The 18,629-nt window shown below is 35.5% G+C and overlaps 2 protein-coding genes across 5 annotated transcripts; both read right to left on the reverse strand.

The window, feature by feature from the left end:
* Positions 1-584: 584 nt before the first annotated feature.
* LOC105122967 (ARM repeat superfamily protein) lies at positions 585-14,540 on the reverse strand. Of its 4 annotated transcripts, XR_841781.1 has the most exons (34): positions 14,285-14,540; positions 14,152-14,213; positions 13,959-14,051; positions 13,712-13,883; positions 13,400-13,515; positions 12,398-12,484; positions 12,181-12,297; positions 12,028-12,091; positions 11,747-11,889; positions 10,263-10,310; positions 10,119-10,187; positions 9,537-9,612; positions 8,213-8,343; positions 7,049-7,108; positions 6,869-6,938; positions 6,704-6,768; positions 6,566-6,627; positions 6,359-6,482; positions 6,225-6,282; positions 6,022-6,134; positions 5,316-5,393; positions 5,156-5,218; positions 4,929-5,024; positions 4,724-4,833; positions 3,932-4,121; positions 3,512-3,626; positions 2,604-2,713; positions 2,445-2,522; positions 1,747-1,809; positions 1,521-1,652; positions 1,282-1,338; positions 1,075-1,155; positions 864-969; positions 585-831 (listed from the first exon to the last, which is right to left on the reverse strand). XR_841781.1 is itself a non-coding variant. In XM_011022381.1 (33 exons), the coding sequence occupies exons 1-33, from the start codon at positions 14,406-14,408 to the stop codon at positions 919-921; spliced, it is 3,078 nt and encodes a 1,025-aa protein (XP_011020683.1). In that variant the 5' UTR covers positions 14,409-14,540; the 3' UTR covers positions 587-918. The 4 variants fall into 4 exon arrangements, 2 of the variants coding, with proteins under 2 accessions (XP_011020683.1, XP_011020695.1); XM_011022381.1 differs by having other exon boundaries at positions 587-969; XM_011022393.1 differs by lacking the exon at positions 585-831 and having other exon boundaries at positions 857-991.
* Positions 14,541-15,600: 1,060 nt separating this feature from the next.
* LOC105122959 (uncharacterized) lies at positions 15,601-17,392 on the reverse strand. Its single transcript, XM_011022370.1, has 2 exons — positions 16,967-17,392; positions 15,601-16,715 (listed from the first exon to the last, which is right to left on the reverse strand). Exons 1-2 carry the CDS (start codon positions 17,287-17,289, stop codon positions 15,866-15,868), a joined length of 1,173 nt encoding a protein of 390 aa, XP_011020672.1. The 5' UTR covers positions 17,290-17,392; the 3' UTR covers positions 15,601-15,865.
* Positions 17,393-18,629: the final 1,237 nt, after the last annotated feature.

Genomic DNA, 18,629 nt, shown 5'->3' on the forward strand with positions numbered 1-18,629 from the left:
AGCTATTGAAAAGCGACTTAAGAGTCAGAGTTTACTTTTTATTTAGAATATTATGTTCAATAAAATGAAATGCTGATGCTATTTGATGAGAACTTCTCCAAGCATGAAATGATCATCAATCCCAGACACGACAGCCTAACGGGTATAAGGTTAATTGTATTGTTAAACATGTCTTCCATCTCTACGCTGCAACATCAGTCAATTTACCTGAAAGAGTGCAGTCCTCTGCCTTAGGAATCTCCGACGACAATAAACGTCACGTATTCTGGTCTTGGTCCAATACTGTAAGCTTGCATTTTTTTCGTATGTAGGCAAGTATTTCATGTTTTACAGGTGTTCTAGTTTATCTCGGAAAATCTAGACGAGCGGTGTTTTTGTAAAGGCATATAATATCTATAATCTCAATGATTTTAATATCTTGGAATCAAAATTATTATATATAAATAAAACATGTCAATTTAATGCCCACTCCATTCAAACGCATTTTGAACAACACCTTTCAAATAAAAAGCCTAAACGTACCATCAAACAGGAGAGCGTTGAACAGAGAGACAAATAAGCATGCAAGTGCTGGCCAGCAGGGATAAGTTTCTGAAACAAAGAATCAAACTTTTCAAGAAAAGTAAAGTATATACATTAAAAATAAAGGGACACATTAGCTTTACAAAGCAACTGGTGGAATTTTCTCAGTCAATGAATAGAATCAACTCCGACGCCCCCAACCCAACAAAGAGGGGGGAAAAACAAAGAGCAAAGGGGCAAAAACAAAAAACTAGCACCCAATAATAATCAACCCTCGTGTGGTGGAAGCATGGCCTCATTAGCAGCTGTGCTCTCCCCCACAATAACGGGCCCAGGTTCAAACTCAACTCTTTCAAACATAAGAAAACCCCATCCTTGGAACCCCAAACACGCAGCTCAGCATCGTAGCAATGTCTGTATAGCATCACGTTGAGCCTGTGCCAAACTCTGCAATTTCAAACCAAAACAACTGGATTTTCAATTCCTTCCATGAATGCTAAAGTAAATTGTCGAGAATATGACTCAAATGCATGAACCGGAATGTAAGCCAACCTGGCAAAGATGATCAAATAGCTGTCCGTTGCTATGAACGAACTTTGCAAAGAAGTCCGCAAGATAATTTACCAAGTTAATCTGCTAGGAATAGTTCAAGAAATTAAAGCTGTATGTGACACTTTAAATATTCAAAGAACTCGAAGAAAAAATATTGAAAATTCACCCCCCCCCCAAAAAAAAAAAAAAGATAATGCTGAAAATTACCCCATTGAGCTGATCGGAAACACTCAATAGATCATCATCATCCCAATCCTCTTCATTCTTGAATATCACAAAAATTTGGTCAGTATTGGAGAAGTAAAAGAGAAGCAAATATAAAATAACATGATTTGAGGAAAATACAACGAAAGAATAGGAAATTTCTCATCAGAAAGAAGAAAATATAAAATAACATGATGTGATGAAAATACAACAAAAGAACAGGAAAAATTTCATCAATTCACCTCATTATATGCTTTCGCCATTGCTTCAAGTTGGCCATATGTAGTTCTGCTGAATGATGGAGCAGCAGCAGAGGACAGCAAACTATCATTAGACTCTGCCAACCCTCCTTGAATTTCTTCCCAGTCACTCTCCTGCCACAACAGTTAGCTCACACCTTAAAAGAGTCATATTACTTGCAGCTACGAGGACAATGACATTAAGGAAACCTGAAAATGATGCCCCTACCTCATCATCCGCCATTGCCTGTTCTTGGAATTCAATCACGGTGTCTGCCAGCAAAGCCAATATCTGCAGCAAACAGGACAAGGAAAGTGCCCAAATAGTTGATCACATATACCAATCAAACTTTGAACAGAAAAGTAAAATTGCAAGCTCTTGGTTTAAATTTATAAACTAAGAAAATAAAAATACCACAAAATGCAACAAACTAATAGCTATAGTCAAGAACATGTTTTTTTTTCCCTTTTAAACTAAGATATCCTTTACATATTGGTTATAGAGTTTTATTTTTTTCAGATTTGAAAATAATATTTTTCTTTTGCATATGGGACATTATGGAAAGGAAGAAGAATTACATTATTCATATTTTTTTAAGGGTTAATCTGCTAGACGATGATAAAGCTAAAAGAGGATATCTGTGAAACTGGTCCTTTTGGAAAGAAGAAAAAATAGTGTGAAGGGAGGAGCTTGCTTTCTCAAAATCTTGTATAGAACACTGCTACGAGTTCAATTGCAAAAACATTGCAAAGAACAGTAAATGTTTTTACCAATTGTGATTTATAAATGAATAGGAGTGTTAAGATATGGTGAATGAGAGATAAAGAAAGCAATTGACTTCTGTTCATAAATAATTTTGAAATTCTTGCCAAAGGATAACTTTCTATCCAAAAGATTCAATGTCATCAATTTAGATTCATAGGTACCTTTACAGGAAGAGGCACTAAAGTCCACTGATCAGGGGCCCATTTAGCTTTTGACCGAGTGGTAATTCCTGCAGCAGACTATTGATAAAAGGAGTAAGTTCTTAAAACAAGCATGCATCTCTAAACATGTGCATTCAGAGCTTAATGGTATGGATGAACCTTTAGATGTCCTAGCACATTAACTTTATTCAATTCAGCGTGCCTAGTGGATAGCAACAAGGCCAAAGCACTGGTTGTGACCTTAATTTGATAGGCCCCTTGAATCTCGCCTGCATTCAATCAAAAAGTTGGATTTCAAAATCAATATAAGTTTATTTTGATTACCATTGATTGCTTGGAAAACAATGACAGGAAAATTACAAATTAGTTGCAGACATTATGCTTCATCAAAAACAAAGAAACAAGACACGTTTTATAATTAGTTCATCCAGATATAAATAAGTTGAATGCAAAGATAATTGAACCCTCAGACATTGTAAATCAAGCGCATTAAAATATTCAAAAGAGGACCTCAAAAAACAAAAAACCCACTAACCTGAACAACTAGAACGTACTGGAAAAATACATGCAAAGGTAATGGCTACCATGCAGGTAGTGAAAAGTTTCACTGTCCTTCCATTTATGATTTTATTCAAGCCTTCAGGTATTAAGTTCCTTCCAATCCTCTAAGTACGAAACTTGGGAAAGGATGGAATTCAGGCAAACAACTTAGATGGACTCATGAATACTACTTTGAAATTCAAACGATTAGGATCATTACTCTTTTGCTTAATTGATATTATTTAAATGAAATTCAGTGATTAAACTCAAAATAATCCTGCTTGAATATTATGATTCCATCAATTTATCAAATCAAAATCAACATTAAAATCTAGCCAAGGCGAGTACTGCACAGGCAATATTTCAAACAAAAATTGATTAATTAAAAGTTATCACTAGAAAACAATGACAGAGAGGACAGGATAAAAAAATTGAAAGTAGATTAGAAATGCGTGGCCAGGAGAATAACATTATCACCTTAACATATCTGTAGAATAGGAGCACAAGTAATTGGGAAGCATACTTACATTGCTTCTGAGTCCATTCTGACATCACATAAACAAAGGAGTTTTCATAGCCTTCAGCTGGTATACTAATCAGCATATCAATAAATTGTTCAACATGAGGAACACTCATGTGGACCTGTGTTTTAAACAAGCATAACGTTCTAAAGTCAATCCATGAAAACCAAATGAAGGGCCTGTGAAATCTTGGCCATAGCAGCTAATAAGAAAGCAGCGGGTGTCAATAAAAGAGAATAGAACAATTCACAAACTTTCAAGCAAGGCAAATGATTGAAGCCTAATTAGCAGTAAAATGATTGTCAGCTTAGCAAGAATGATTATTCAACAATATCTTTTATCATTGGCCTACTTGGCAACAGAAAGTTGACACTTAAGAGTTTGAGTTGACACAAACCGAAGTAATGAATATTGAAGGCCACGTACCAATCTAGCAAAAATAAGCAATAATGAACTTTTCAACCCCACTATTTGAGCTGACTGCATTCGTCTAACAAGAGCAGTAACTAGATCTCGGATATGCATTGCCATTTGCAATGGTAGATGTAAAATAAGCTGCAAAATGTAACTCCCAACAAAAAGAGATCCAGAGCTTTCCAGACCAGGGTCGAGAAGCCTGCAGACCCAAGAATTTAATTAGCATTAAGAAACAAAATTGTACAGAAAGTTCATGATCTGCCAGAATCATTTTTGTCATAAAGTTCTACATGGGGTACCATCAAGAAACCATGAAGTCACTGAGAAGAAAAACTACATGTACATTTTACAAAATTAGATGTCAGTATTCCATTAATGGACAAGAAAAAAAAATTAAATGTGCCAAGCAACCAGGTATCTCAGTTTAGGAAATCATTTGTCCTATGCCAATCTGCATTCATGATCGGCCTTATTATATATAAAAAAAATTATGCTTAATATGTTAAATCTAATTTTAAGATATTTTTTTGATTTCATGTAACTCATGGCAGAAAAGAACTTGTCTTGCATGAGCTTATCTCAAACTCCAATTTTTTTTTATATGTTGGAAAGAGCAGTTACACAACTTAGAAATAGAACTCAGAAGCTACAAGTAAGTTTCCCTTCAGAACACACAAATCAAGGCATTGAGTGCTTAGAATCTAACAAACTTAAACAACTGATAAAAGTTAATGCAATTCCTCAAGGTTTCAGAAGAATAATAAACATAATAAATAAAAATGTACAAAAAATATAACCAACCTTGAAGCTGCATCAAGCAAACTTCTCATTGTGAATCCAGAATCAGCAGCCCAAGAAAGTATTTCTTCTCTCCCCCCGGATATAAACGTAGCCAGACATTGGGTGGCATTCTAGTCAATGATGCAGCAAAACTGAAGTCATTTCTACACTATCGATATACAATACAAGTATGAAAATTAGATACATGTCCCAGGAAAAAATAAACCTGCATTTCACTGTGATCATCACTTTGAAGGACTATTCGAATAACAGCATCGAAGCAAGTATCATATATGGCTTTTATGACATCACTTGGAGCATTCTGCATAATGCTACCACAAAATGAAATTAACAGAGCATGCCTCATGATGAAAAGAGGGCTCAAAGATCAAAGAGAATGTTCAACGTAATAAGTGTGGATGCATGATATTATCCTCATCAGGATTGACTTGCCTTTAATAGCATAGTCACCAAATCAAGTGATCCGGCCACCAATCCATCAGGCTGCTGGTAAGGCTATAATGACCATGGAAAGACATGAAAAACAAGTGCTTTAAATCACTGTTGAAGAATTGCAACACAATTTAGTTTAACATAGCTTTTACAACCATACTTTATTTAATACTGGTCCGATATGCGGCAAAATTCGAGAAACCAATGGATGAATACCACCAGGAGCATTTTTCAAGGCCTGGACAAATTATTTGAAAGTATACAATTAGTTAAGCATTGCTAAACTGATAAGTGAACTCGATACCATCAATCATCAAAGCCAAGGTAAAAGCCCCAACAGATACCCCAAGCAAATCAATTCAGAAAGTCAGGGGGGCACCACCACCTCTGGTACATTAAAACCTCGCAAGGACTTTAAAACTGTAAACTTTAAAGATATTTAGAATTCAGTTGATCAACCAGCTCACAGACCAAAAACAGAATGGGCCTACTCTCCCTTTTCATGTCCTTGGGACTTAAAATGGGCACTGGCATGGATAAAAATAGATACTAATAATTTCAATTTTCTCTCACCCGTGATCATATTTATATCTGTGCTTGCCTTTGGATATTAATTCATCAGGCTAACTCAGAATATCAAAAGGCATATAAATAATAAATCACACATTCACCAATTATGTTCAACAGTCAATCACATCCATGAACTGTGAATAATTGACAAATAAAATAGAAACAAAACAAGAAGAAAATATTGCACATAAACAATAAGCACATGTGAAGAAAGTGAATCAAGATACCCTGACAGCTGTAACACTTCTCCCTAATAAACTAAAAAATTAGGAGAAGAAGAAATTTAACATCAATACCTCCAGAACCTCAATGGCATCAATACTGAGAAAAGGATCAGAAACATACAATGCCCATGTATTAAGAACTACAGGTGAGACAACAGACTCGAATGATACTGCTGCTTCACAAACTGCAATTTCACGACTACAGAAGCTGAGATTGCAGATAGGCAAGAAACTGGAAAGGCTTCAGAATAATTTACAATTATGTCCATACCCACCTGCCTTAATAGATGCTTGCAGTGTTTCAAGCACCAGGTGTAATGTTTCATCAGATGCCTATGAAGCAGAATCAAACAGAACTAATAAATGTACATTCAGCACTAGTATTGAAGAAATCTTCTTGCAGCATTACCTGATGAAGAAGATCTGTGAGAGATGAAAACAAGCCCATCAGTTGAGGCTGAATATTTTCTTTGTTAGCTTCAGGCAGGAGTTGAGAAAGTGCCTGACAAGCACCCATCTTCACAGGTGGAGGCCTGCTAGGATAAACATTTGTCAAAAGATATTTATCACTCTTAACAAGAAAGGTAAGTTTTTTTAAGTAATCATGGATGCTTACACATTCATGCCAACTCCCTTGATAGCAGCATGGAGGAAATGCTCGAGAACTCCATGGCTGATCTGTATGATACTAAAAATTAATATATTTTTAAAGGCAATGTAAACTTAGTAACACAAGGAAATATTGTATAATTACCACAGAGGAGAACTTAGCAACTGATGTAAAAATACGTGCATAAAGAAAGGGATATTCATGCACCCCTGCAAAACAAAATAATTGCACAAAAATTGTGCCTATAAATGAACAATCCGAACAAGTATTGGCACAAAATAAAACAGAAGAAAGAAAGCCAGTTTATACCTGTTCCAACATCTTTAGTGACAATCTGCTCTACAAGGTTTCCTAAATTCACACTGATCATCCCTGATGCCTATAAAATAAAGTGAACACTATGAAAAAATCATATACTCCACATAAAACAAAAGTGGTTTCCAACCATGCTTATCAGAACACAGCAATAAGTGATGTCAAAAGAAATACCTCTGCATCAAGCAATTGGTCTGAGAGATCAGCCAAAGCGAAGAGGATAGACTCCCTTATCTACCAGATTTTACCATGTCAAGATGGATCAACAGAAAAGGTAAGATGACTGAAACGAAAATACAGTTGAAATGATGGATAAAGTATTAGATTAAACTACAGAACAAAGTCTTTCACACAGATCATAAGCAGGCATGTGAAACTACATAGCAGCAAATATTTTAAAGCAAATCAGTTGACCAGATCAAACATTTGGATCCTGAGGAAGTCTCATGTGTGCACTTACAGTGAAGAAAAAAGATCATGAAATTTCACTTCCCAAATACCAAGAGTAAAATAAAATAAAAGAAACCGCACAGACTCATTCCAGAAACTTCACCGGAGATATGGATGGCAAAAGACAACAATTTGACAATACTGCTATCACAGGTGCAGTAAAATAGCTCACACCCTTGTGCAGTAAATTTAAGGTTTATTAAATGAGTCAGAGCTGTACAGGGAGAATCAAAGAAATCATTTTCTCCACAGGGAAAGTAATACAATACCACAAGAAACGCAAGTCAAGAAACAATCTTGAAAGATTAAAACTAAATTCAAGCACAAAATACTTCGCGAGGTGGTTTAGAACTTATATATATATATAGAGCCAATTCTCTGGAAGGACAATTTATTTGATAATCAATATTCAATGTTATTTGAATAAGAAAACCTTCAAAATCCAAATTTAAACACTAAATAATAAACAATATTGTCAAATAATGCTAAAATCACACAACATTAAAATTTCTAACTATCAAATATTAGATCTGATTACTATCTTTTTTTCATTCCCTGACACAAAGGTTATGTAACACAACCACAGAACAGTCACATTGATGGTTCTGTGAAGTCTGGCCAACAGTTAGTTCTCCAACTGTTGCACCTACCTGGATTTTTTAATAGCAAAGTTCTTTATAAAGCTACAAGCACAGCAGCTTAAATGACTGTTGTGATGAATTTGCAGAAGACTTGGAAATTTCATTCTAAATGCAAAGGAAAAATATTAAAAGGGAGAGATTCAGTGCAAGTAGAAGTGTTACAGCCCCAACTACAGGTCATTGGCCATAAATTGTAAATTGAACTATTTATGGAATAAATACAAAGAAAGGCAAAACCTTTACTTACTCGCCACCAAGCCGCTGATCCAGCAGCCTTTTCTCGTTCAGACTCATTGAATCTCTCTCTCATGGCATCTATAATGGCATAAATTCCTTCACTGCCAAAAGAATTCACCACCTCCTCCAGCAAAAGTACACCTGCCAATAGCAATTTTAAGATGGTGAAGAGCATCAACAAAAACCTAATGATTTTTCATTCGTTAAGTGGCAGGGGTAGTTACTGGGACTCAAACTTAAGTCCTGTCCCATCCCATACTTTATAGAAGCAAGTACCGCTGGGTTAAATACCCATTGGCAAAGCTCCATATTGGACTAAAATCCTCCATCTGTAGAAAAGTAGATAAAAGCAGGAATAACTAAACTCCAGTAAAACCATTTGACAATGCTACTCATAACCATTGCATACAATGCAGAAAAGGACAGCAAGTAAAAAATTGTACCATTCACATAGTCAATCAACATGCAGAAATTAAAATATTTTCAACTATGAATCTTTCAGAATGGCAATTTACAGCAGAAAAAAAAGATTAGTAGAGATCATTTTGATAGGGACGGTGACATTGAAATAAAGCAAAACATACAAGCAGAAGCAGAAGAGATGCCACAATTGCATGTTATGGCACTCAGTGAAACACTCAAAACTAGAAGAAAGTGACAAATATATGTACTTCTATAAATTTCAAAACCATGTATAGAACATATGCATTGCTATAAATTTCAAAACATTCATAGATAACAGAACTTCTGTCAAAAGAAAAGTTTATCCAAACACTCATTCAAATCCCAATTGACCCCCTGTTTGTATCTTCCTCCGTTTTGCCACTCCATGCTTATGAGAGGTTGGGGATGGATCTCCTAAGTTCATCCAAAAAATACTTTTCAACAAAACCCAAAGCCAAACGAAACTCGTTCCACATGTTTGTTTGGTGTGGCTCAATGCAATGCTGAAGACAGAACATGTCAATCAAAACCCAAGAAAAATCATCAACACTCTAAGAGTCATTTTGCACCTTGCATATATTCCATCAATGTGTTTTCTCAACCAGTAGTTGCATTAACTAAGATTATGCTTTATCTGCGAGTGTAAATTTGGTTATAATTCTAAGAATATTCATTACTATTTCTAAAGCTTCTTTAAATTGTCCAAAATTCCTTTTTTTAGAGCTGCTTTAAATTTGTCTGGAATTCCATGATTACTGTTGTTTCATTGTTTCATCATTCCCCAAAATGAGCAATTAGACCAACATATTCAATTTCATTACTAGTTTGCACTTTTGCAACATAATTATCAGAAATACAAGTAGCAGCCAATTCAGTTAAAAACTACTTACCAGAAACACGACAGCTATAAGTAGCATCATCCTCATCAGCAACAAATTGGTTTGCATCCCTTGACCAAGTATGAACCTGTATAATCCGTATGTAGAACTGATGAGCAACAGGGAAAAAAAAAACTGAACAGGAAGGCATTTTTTATAGCACTAAAGGGTTCAGAAGCCATGGTAAGTGGAAAGCCAGTGGTATCCCAGGTCATGGTTCAACTCTTGCCCTCAGATGACTGCTACTCACTGTTCTTGTGGTACCATTTGAAAGGCCTATGGGTAAAGTAAAGGGCAGGCCTACTTGGTGCAAATTCGTGAGGAGGGATCCAGCACAGCTATCCTTAAGTGGTGGCAGGCTAGTTGTGGTGGCCCAAGGCCACATAAATGCCTCACTTCCTTTGTAAATAAATAAATAAATATATATATATATATAAGTGTTTTGATTAAGAGTCTTTCCCTTGACAGGGAATAGACAAATCATGCTCTACCTAAACATCTGAATATATCTAAACAAATGCATTTATCCACAATCACCATTAAGTAACACAAAAAAACAAGGACATGTAAAAGGAATATGTTGTAGAAAATTACTTGTTGTTCTGTCATTTGCAGGAAAGCTATAGTGTAATATGCCAACTCCTTGATGTTATTCTTAACCACCTGCATGAACCAGGTTTCATAAACATAATGTAGAAAAAAGACAGCACAAACAAAATCAAAGACTTTGAACAGCACCTTCATTAATTTTGCACTGCCCACAACGGTCAACAAAAACTCAAGAAGCTGCATATACAAAAGCACGTGTAAGGAACCAGCTGTATGAAAAAGCTAAAACAGAACATACATGCATGGTTCTGAGCATTTCAAAACAAAAGGTTCTTGATAACAAATTCCATTTGTTTCTATTGATAAATGATAAGTGGCCAAAGTCAGACATAAAACCTTCGAACAAAACATACTCAAAGTATGATGCATGTAAAAACACATGCATCATTTACTCAAAACCTACTCCTAGAAAACAGTATCTTTACCATCATTCCATGGCTACTTAAAAACGCTTGCCTTGGTGAAAAGAAAAGGAAAACAAGCCAATACATGTCAGGTCAGTATTGTAAATTTTGTGACTTCTTGATTGGGAACCGTAAAATATTCATACAATTTCCAGCATGATTGTCCATTATTCCATGACACAGTTATTTTCAGCTACTGATATTGTTGTCATCAGATTAAAACAAGCAGTCATGTACAACTCTTTTCAGACAACATGCTTGAATAGCATGAACTTGAAGGCTGGTTCATCATAATTTACTATCTATTTAGCCAGATAACACAGTTTTTTTCTGATTTATTAGCATAATAAATGGGAGAATTTACCCCCTTTTTCAGTTCTTTGACCAAACTTATACTAGCCTTTCCCAAGTGAATATCAACCCCAATAGATAATGTTTCGAAGTTTCCACCCGAAACACAACCACCAAAAAACATATGATTAGATAAAAAAAAAAAATTCTATTGGATTTAGGATGAATTGGGAGTTTGATGTTAAAACCCAGCAGGCTTTTTGATGGGGTATTTGAGCTATCGGTACAGCTGCCTGACTAAAACTGACATACATCATATATCTTTTTTATTTTTATATAAATTTATGTAATTTTGTTTTAGAAAGTATAATAAAAGATATGAATATATAATGTAGTAGTAGATATTGGTGTGATGATTTTTCCTTTTGTTGTTAATTAACATGTATAGTTACAAACAATTTACTTTTTATTGTCATTTTTTGTGGACATCTAGTTTTATAGTTAATGTAAGACGAACATTTTAATTAGTTTACCAGGAGTTTAGCAGGGAGGGTTAGAGTTTGGGATGGAACAGGCTTAGGATGCGGGTTTTTTATATAGACCTTGGTTCAGGTTAGGTATTTTCACAGGTACTGATCCTGTTGCCATCCCTACTCAAGGAGGCTACTTGGTGTGTAAAGAAGAAAATGGCAGTAAATAATATTATACTTTAACCTTTAACTGCAATTCATGCAAAATCATTGACATGAATCACATTGCATGTGATCAATCAATCTATCCCGCAGCTGGTAACCTTAGGGCAATTTGAAACTTCATCATGCGAAATTTCATTGATATTTAACTTAAAGAGCATCTACATATATGTGTATATGCATGTGTACATATTATATAGTAATATAGAAATGTTAATAGGATTACCTGGATGACAAATGCATCAAGACTTTTCTCAGCACCATCAGAGTCATATCTATCTCCATAGGGATCTTCTGTACATTCAATTGATAACCGCACATACACACTTAGAGATGTTACAAATGTTTGCCACATGGGTCCAACTATCACTGCAATAACACAACATGGTTGTTGGATGGGAAAATGCAAAATAACAAATTAGCAAATGAAAAGAAACTGATTCAAGCATATAAACTTCAAAATAAATGAAAAGAAAGCAGCTTTGAACATAATAAATGAACATATACCCATGAATTCACTTTCAGTAAGGCTAGGGAAATTCTGAACAAACTGAGTCAAGCACTTTAAAACCTAGTGAGCACAGAATTAATATCAGCCACCAACTCATTTCGACAAAAAAGGATAATAGACAAAGATTTAGATCAAAAGACTGAATTAACCTCCATTCTCAAGCTCCAATTATCAGGATCTTCAGGTTGCATTGGCGGTTCTAAGATAACAGAGAACTGATCCATCCATGGTTTAAGCATTGGTGTTATCAAGGCACTGATTTCTGTCTGAACATAAATGTATTAATCTTTCAATAAAAGATAGAGCAGGTTAAAAAAGATGACAATCTGAAGCAAGTGTAAACTAGATCAGAAGTAAAAAACATACCTTGTATACACCACTCATGATCCCGAGCACAGACACGCAAGAATAAACTATTGTAAGGGCTTTTGTACGCAAGTAGTTGTCATAATTCTGCTTAAACAGGTTCTGACATAGTAAGTCCACGGGATGAACAGGAGTATGGTTTTGCCATCAAGAAAGCAACTTCAACATATTGATACTGACTACTTTCCATACACAAAATTAGGGTCTACTCATATACCAAAATGTGATGCAGAATCCTGAAAATATCTATGAGAAATACAAGGAAGAAAAGAGATACATGGGTAATTTCAAATCATTTAAGAATGAATAATATCTCTCAAGAAAACCACAGTATGTCACCCATCACCCACTTATTCACCAAAGAAACCAGAAGTCATCAAGATTTCATCACAACATTTTCATTGTTGCTTTCGGGCCATGGAATTACACAAGTAATTTGAGGTCATAAATGCAGAAAGAGTAACATCTCTCATGCAGCCATGGTATACCACTTGCTGCTTACTAATTTACCCAAGGAATCAGAATTCACCAAGATTTTAACAAAAAAAAAAATCAATTTTCCTTTCAGACCACAAAATAATAAAGAACCCGGAACACATAAGCATACACCATAGAGTGCACCAAGCCACATAAGTCTAGCTAGTTTGACTCCAACACATTTCATGAAGGTGCAATAGTAATGCATCACTGAAAACAGGGAACTTGTGTATGTTACTGTTTTTGGGCAACATAACACATGTACATTTATTTCTTGTAGGCATCAAAGGAATCTCATGTCACTTTGGTCACCGTGATACTGTTTAAATTGCAATTATCATGGTCCTGCTCTATTCTTTGGTCACTGGCATATATACTTAGCATGCACTGGCATGCCCACCTTTTCTTCGAACAAGTTCACGTTTCCATTCATAAAAATTTCCCATTGGATAGCCAGCAAAAAACCTAAAACCAATCAAATAATGCTTTTGGAAAAAGCAACAATATATGAGAAAAAGTCCGAACCTGAGGTGACGATACAATTGTAAGCAAGCATGGGAACAAAACTGGTACTAGTGTTGGCACCACTGCATCATCCAAATCCCCAGAGAGAAGAGCCAGACACCTTAAAGCTCCATGCACTACAAATTCCAACATCAAATGTCACCTTCATTCTCAAGTCAAATTGCAAAGAACTGGTCACTTGTTAAGATCTTCGAGGTCAGGATTCAATTTGAAAAAGAGAGCTTCAGGGTTTTGTTTTTCATAAATGTCTGCTTGGAATGTGTATGGTAATCGCAAATTAAAAAACTTCACACAACCATCCCAGAGACTTACCTCCGCTCACATTAGTTCGATCGTTAATCAACTTCAAAAGAAACGGCAATAAATCAGGCCAATTCTCAGGCCAGTCATAAACAGCAATCGAAGCAATAGCCATGCTAATTGCAGTACAAATTTTCCGATGAGAATCATCCAACGACGGTAAAAGTAGTCTCCGTATAACTTCCTAATAACAGAACAATAAACTAGTAATTAGACCTCAATTTATGAATTTCAAGATCTCAAAAAACGCCATAACTACCTTCTCTTCAGTTGCAACAGCAGGCGGCTCGAAGGAATCCTCGCTTTCGTGCCAATGTTTCTTGATAAATTGCTTCAATAGTACGGCAGCTAGGTAATTATCTTGTTAATTCTCACCCAAAAAAATCAAATATAGGAACAAGAAGATTTAAAAAAAAATATGAGAAAAAACAAGGTTTCAAAAGAGAGGATATCTGACGCAATCCAAAAGGAAGTTCCTTGTTCGCAGCAACTTTTGATAATGCCACTCCAAAGCCTGAAGAAATAATGCTCGATTAGACTGGATTGATATCGGAGATTTAGAGGGGAGAAGAGGAGGGGAGTGACCTGGTTGAAGAGAGGCTTGGCGAAGAGAAACTTCGGCCAAGGAACGGATTTCCTGGTTAGGATCGAGAGTGGCATTCAGGCAATTGAGTAGCCATTCTTGATCTTGATCGATTAGGTTTGCCATTTTGTTTTATCTTTCAGCGAAAAAAGAAAACCTAATTCACCTGTTGAGAAATGAAGACCAGAGTTTTCTTTTTCCCGCTCTCAAAAGGAGATTTTTGCGGTGAGGGTGAGTGAAGAGAGAGAGAGAGAGAAAGAGAGTACAATGTTTCCGGTTTGTATATATAGTAGTGGAGGTTTTTTAGGGTTTCAGCTAGGTGGGCCTAAGAGAGTACAGTGAGTCGGGCTCTAGCTCCACCGCCAATTTGCCTGCTTCTTGTTGGCAGTTAATTTAATGGACACTGTTCATAAAATTAGAGCAGGGCGCCTGATAGATATAGGTAAAAATTGATAGAAAATGGCTTGAATTAAGGGCAGAGTAAGAATATTAATGGTCATCCGTATCCGATTGTTATCTTCATCCTCCATTACTGATTAGCCCTCAAACCGTGTCATTGTGCAATTTTTTTCAATTTACTAGCTCAACCTATAATTTCAAAATAGTTTATTCACTGCAATCGCTTGAATTAAAAAAAAAAAGGAAGAACAAACGTAAAAATAACATCTAGACTAGTATAAATATTTCAGAATTATTATTAAATTTAACATAATGATTTAAACTTGAAAAATCGTAATTTATATTATTCACTTCACTTGAGTTTTAAATTAAAATGAATTAAAATTATCACATTTTGACTCTATTTACTACACATATTCCAAAAACAAAATCGAATTAAAAAAATAAGTAATGTTCATCCTATTCAACTCACAAAATTTCCAACCAGATTGCTGAATTAAATTAGTTTTTTATTTTATTTTATTATATAATAAAAACTACAAAAATCATTCATAAAATGATTAAAAAAACCCACATTAAACACGACACAGGTGATGTGTATCGGTTGATGCGAGAAGCGAGAGAGTATAGACTGGAATGCCAATATCTTCACAACTATTTTTAAATGCTCTTTAAAACCACTAAAACTGCAAAAAAAACACCAGCAAATGCCCGGGGAAGAAACACCCAGAGGGTGTTTTTTCGGTGTGCATTGATGCAGTGTGTAATGTGTTTTTCAAAGATATTTTTTATATTTTTAAAATCTGTACCCTTAACACGTCAAATTACTTAAAAATATTTTAAAAATATTAAATAAATATTTTTAAAATAAAAAATAATTTTAAAAACTACTTCAACCACATTATCATAGACGCTGGGATAGGCTAACACGACACATCTTTTAACTGAAACGGTACCACGTGTGACATATGAATACAGCAAAAGAGAGGAAAAACATAAAACATTCTCATTCTTCCCAGTACATTAAATCCCTCAACCAACACATAGCATCCAGATTTACTCTTTCTACCAATCCCACTTGCTCACAAAATGTACAAAAAAAAAAAAACTCATCTGCTCCCAGTTTTACATACATACATACATACATATAAATTAGTCTAATTGATTAAAAAAGAGGCATAATTTTATAATTCCCATCTGCTTCTAATGCGATGAGGATGGCTGAAATCATAGGTCAGCAGCAAGCTTCCATCCATTCTCTTCAAGGCAAACCTCTCAACCAAAACATAGCAACCAAATTTCCTCCACTTCCCCTCGCCATCAAAAACCTCATTTCTCTTCACCCTCACCTCCCTTTCATCCCCACTAGCCCCCCCTATTCCTTGCACCCACTTCATTCTCTCCACAATTTCCATTCTCAGTCCCACACTTGTTTCTCCTGTCACTCTGTTAAAACTCCTGAACCACATCACCCCATCAACAACATCCTTTCGGCCGGCCACAGCTCCTGTCCCGCCAATTGTAACAGCTTCACATTCAACAACAACATCCACAGTTACAGTATTGCCTTCATTATACATATTTTCACAAGCAAAGATTTGCTCCCATTGTTGCTCGAGTTTCATCTCATAATAGGTTGAATATTTCACTTGATCTTTAAGTGCTGTCCCTTCCTTGATAAACATGAAAGGGCAATACCACTTCCCCGCTACTACAGGCTTGGAACATTTTTGTGATAGTGGGAAGTTGAAGTCCGGGAGGCGAGCGCGGAGAGCTGTGTTAAGGCCTGGCGCTTCATTTAGCTGGAACTCCTTTGAAGTTGAGGTAAACACTTGCCAGCCTTTTCTCCTCAGGAAAATTGGAGGAAACCCATCTGAAGCTACGGATTTAGCAGCAAAACCGCCCCATTTACGTCGAATCTCAAATTGTTGATAAATGTTTCTAGGGTCCAAAGGTTGTGGTTTTAAATCAGATATACAGGCGCAGAAACAGCATGTTTTCATATCCTCTTCCTTGGAGTTTATGTAAGCTTCCCTGAAAGCCAATATGAGTGTGGATTTATTAAGAATTGGCTAATTAAAACGAGTGAGAAAAAAAAAGAAGGAAATGTTTGCACCCATTTTCTTAATCCAGAAACGCAGCAGTGATTCATGCTAAGGTCCTAGCTGACGCAATCTTTCCATGTTGTTTGAGAGCTTCACTTGATTTAAAAGATATAGAGGATATGAAAAAAAAGCAAAGGAAAAACAAAACAAGGTGAAGTTGGAGGTAGAGCACACACGTACCCTTTATGCTTCCCTTTTCTTTCAACCACGTAGTATTGATTGGAAGATAATGGCTGATTAAGAACAGGAATGAAAAGAACACGGTTCCTATGAACGTATTGATGCTCCCCAGCTTGCTGCGTATACCGAACCATTAAGTTCTTGTTTTGAGGAAAAGGCAGGCCCCAGCTTACGAGATCACTCTTGAACAATCCAAAACAGAACTTAGGCACAGCTTCTTCATCCTGGATTACCAATACACCAGAGTTTGGACCCTCAGGAGGCGGTGATGAAAGAGCGGAAGGATCTCTTAGATACAGAGAAAGAGGCCTTGTCACATACATTTCCTCTCAAACTTTTCTCTGGCTCCGAAAGTACTTGCTGCTGACCTTGTTCCTGGGGTTTTAAAGTGAAAAAAAAGTTTTGAGCTCAAAATGCACGTACATAAAAAATTCTGTGTACACGTTTATAGAGAGAAATGATCTCAAAATGGCTTGCTTGTCTAACCAGGATTAGTTACATGGGGGCCTGATCTTCTCAGGTGCCTAAAGTCAACTAGTTGATTGCTGAAGATTGGTGGAGTTCAATATGCATTACCAAATTTCAGGTAAGTTCCAAAGCATTTTAAATTTTAAAAATAGAATGTCTAATTACCAGGAAGCTTCACACGTACATACCCACACACATCCATGTGCGTGCGTGCGTGTAGAGATGATCTCAAAATGGCTTGCTTGTCTAACCAGGATTAGTTACATGGGGCCCTGATCTTCTCTTATGCCTAAAGTCAACTAGTTGATTGCTGAAGATTGGTAGAGTTCAATATGCATTTTTTTTGTTTTTTTAAGATTAATATGGATATGGGATAGCTGGCTAAGATGTATCATGATTATTTTTATAGTTTTTAAAATTAATAATTATATAAGTTTTTAATAATTATCATATAAACAATTAAAAATTCAAACCTGAAATTATAAAAAAAACAACTCTTTTAATTCTAAATTTTTACCATTTAGTCACCATTTAAACCACCAATTTATTAAGTGGAGTTAGTTTTTAATGATCATTATATAAACAATTAAAAATTCAAATCTAAAATTATATAAAAAAAAATAATTCTTTTAATTCTAAATTTTTATCATTTAGTCATCATTTAAGCCACCAATTTATCAGGTGGAGTTTAATATGCATTCTTAAATGACAGGCAAGTTCCATGAGCATTTCAAGTTTTAAATACAGAATGTCTAATTCATAGGAAGCTTCGGAACATGTCTAGCAAATTTTTAATTCCTTTTGTGATATAGACCACCGAGTGAATTTAGCCAGATTTAATTTGTTATTAAAGTTGTCACGTACCGAAACACTCACATATTTCAGAAATATTCTCAAATTTATGTTTATATGAATTACTCACAGTCAAATATTCATAAATAGCAATTACTCGTAATGGCAAAGTAAATTGTAAGAGTAACCATTTAGCCAGTAGTCATATGATAAAGACTTGAGATGGGTTTGTTTCTTCTATAGTCTCAGATTCGAGTCCTTGGTTGCTCACATGATAGCCACTGAAAGCTTACATGGTCGTTAACTTCAGGGCCCGTGGAATTAGTCGTGGTGCGCGCAAGCTTGCCCAAAAACCCACATTAATAATAATAAAAAAAAAAAGTAAACTGTAAGCCTTAAATAC

The sequence above is a fragment of the Populus euphratica genome, unplaced genomic scaffold, assembly GCF_000495115.2.
Source record: "Populus euphratica unplaced genomic scaffold, PopEup_1.0 scaffold1.1, whole genome shotgun sequence".
In the NCBI taxonomy this organism is placed as follows: domain Eukaryota; kingdom Viridiplantae; phylum Streptophyta; class Magnoliopsida; order Malpighiales; family Salicaceae; genus Populus; species Populus euphratica.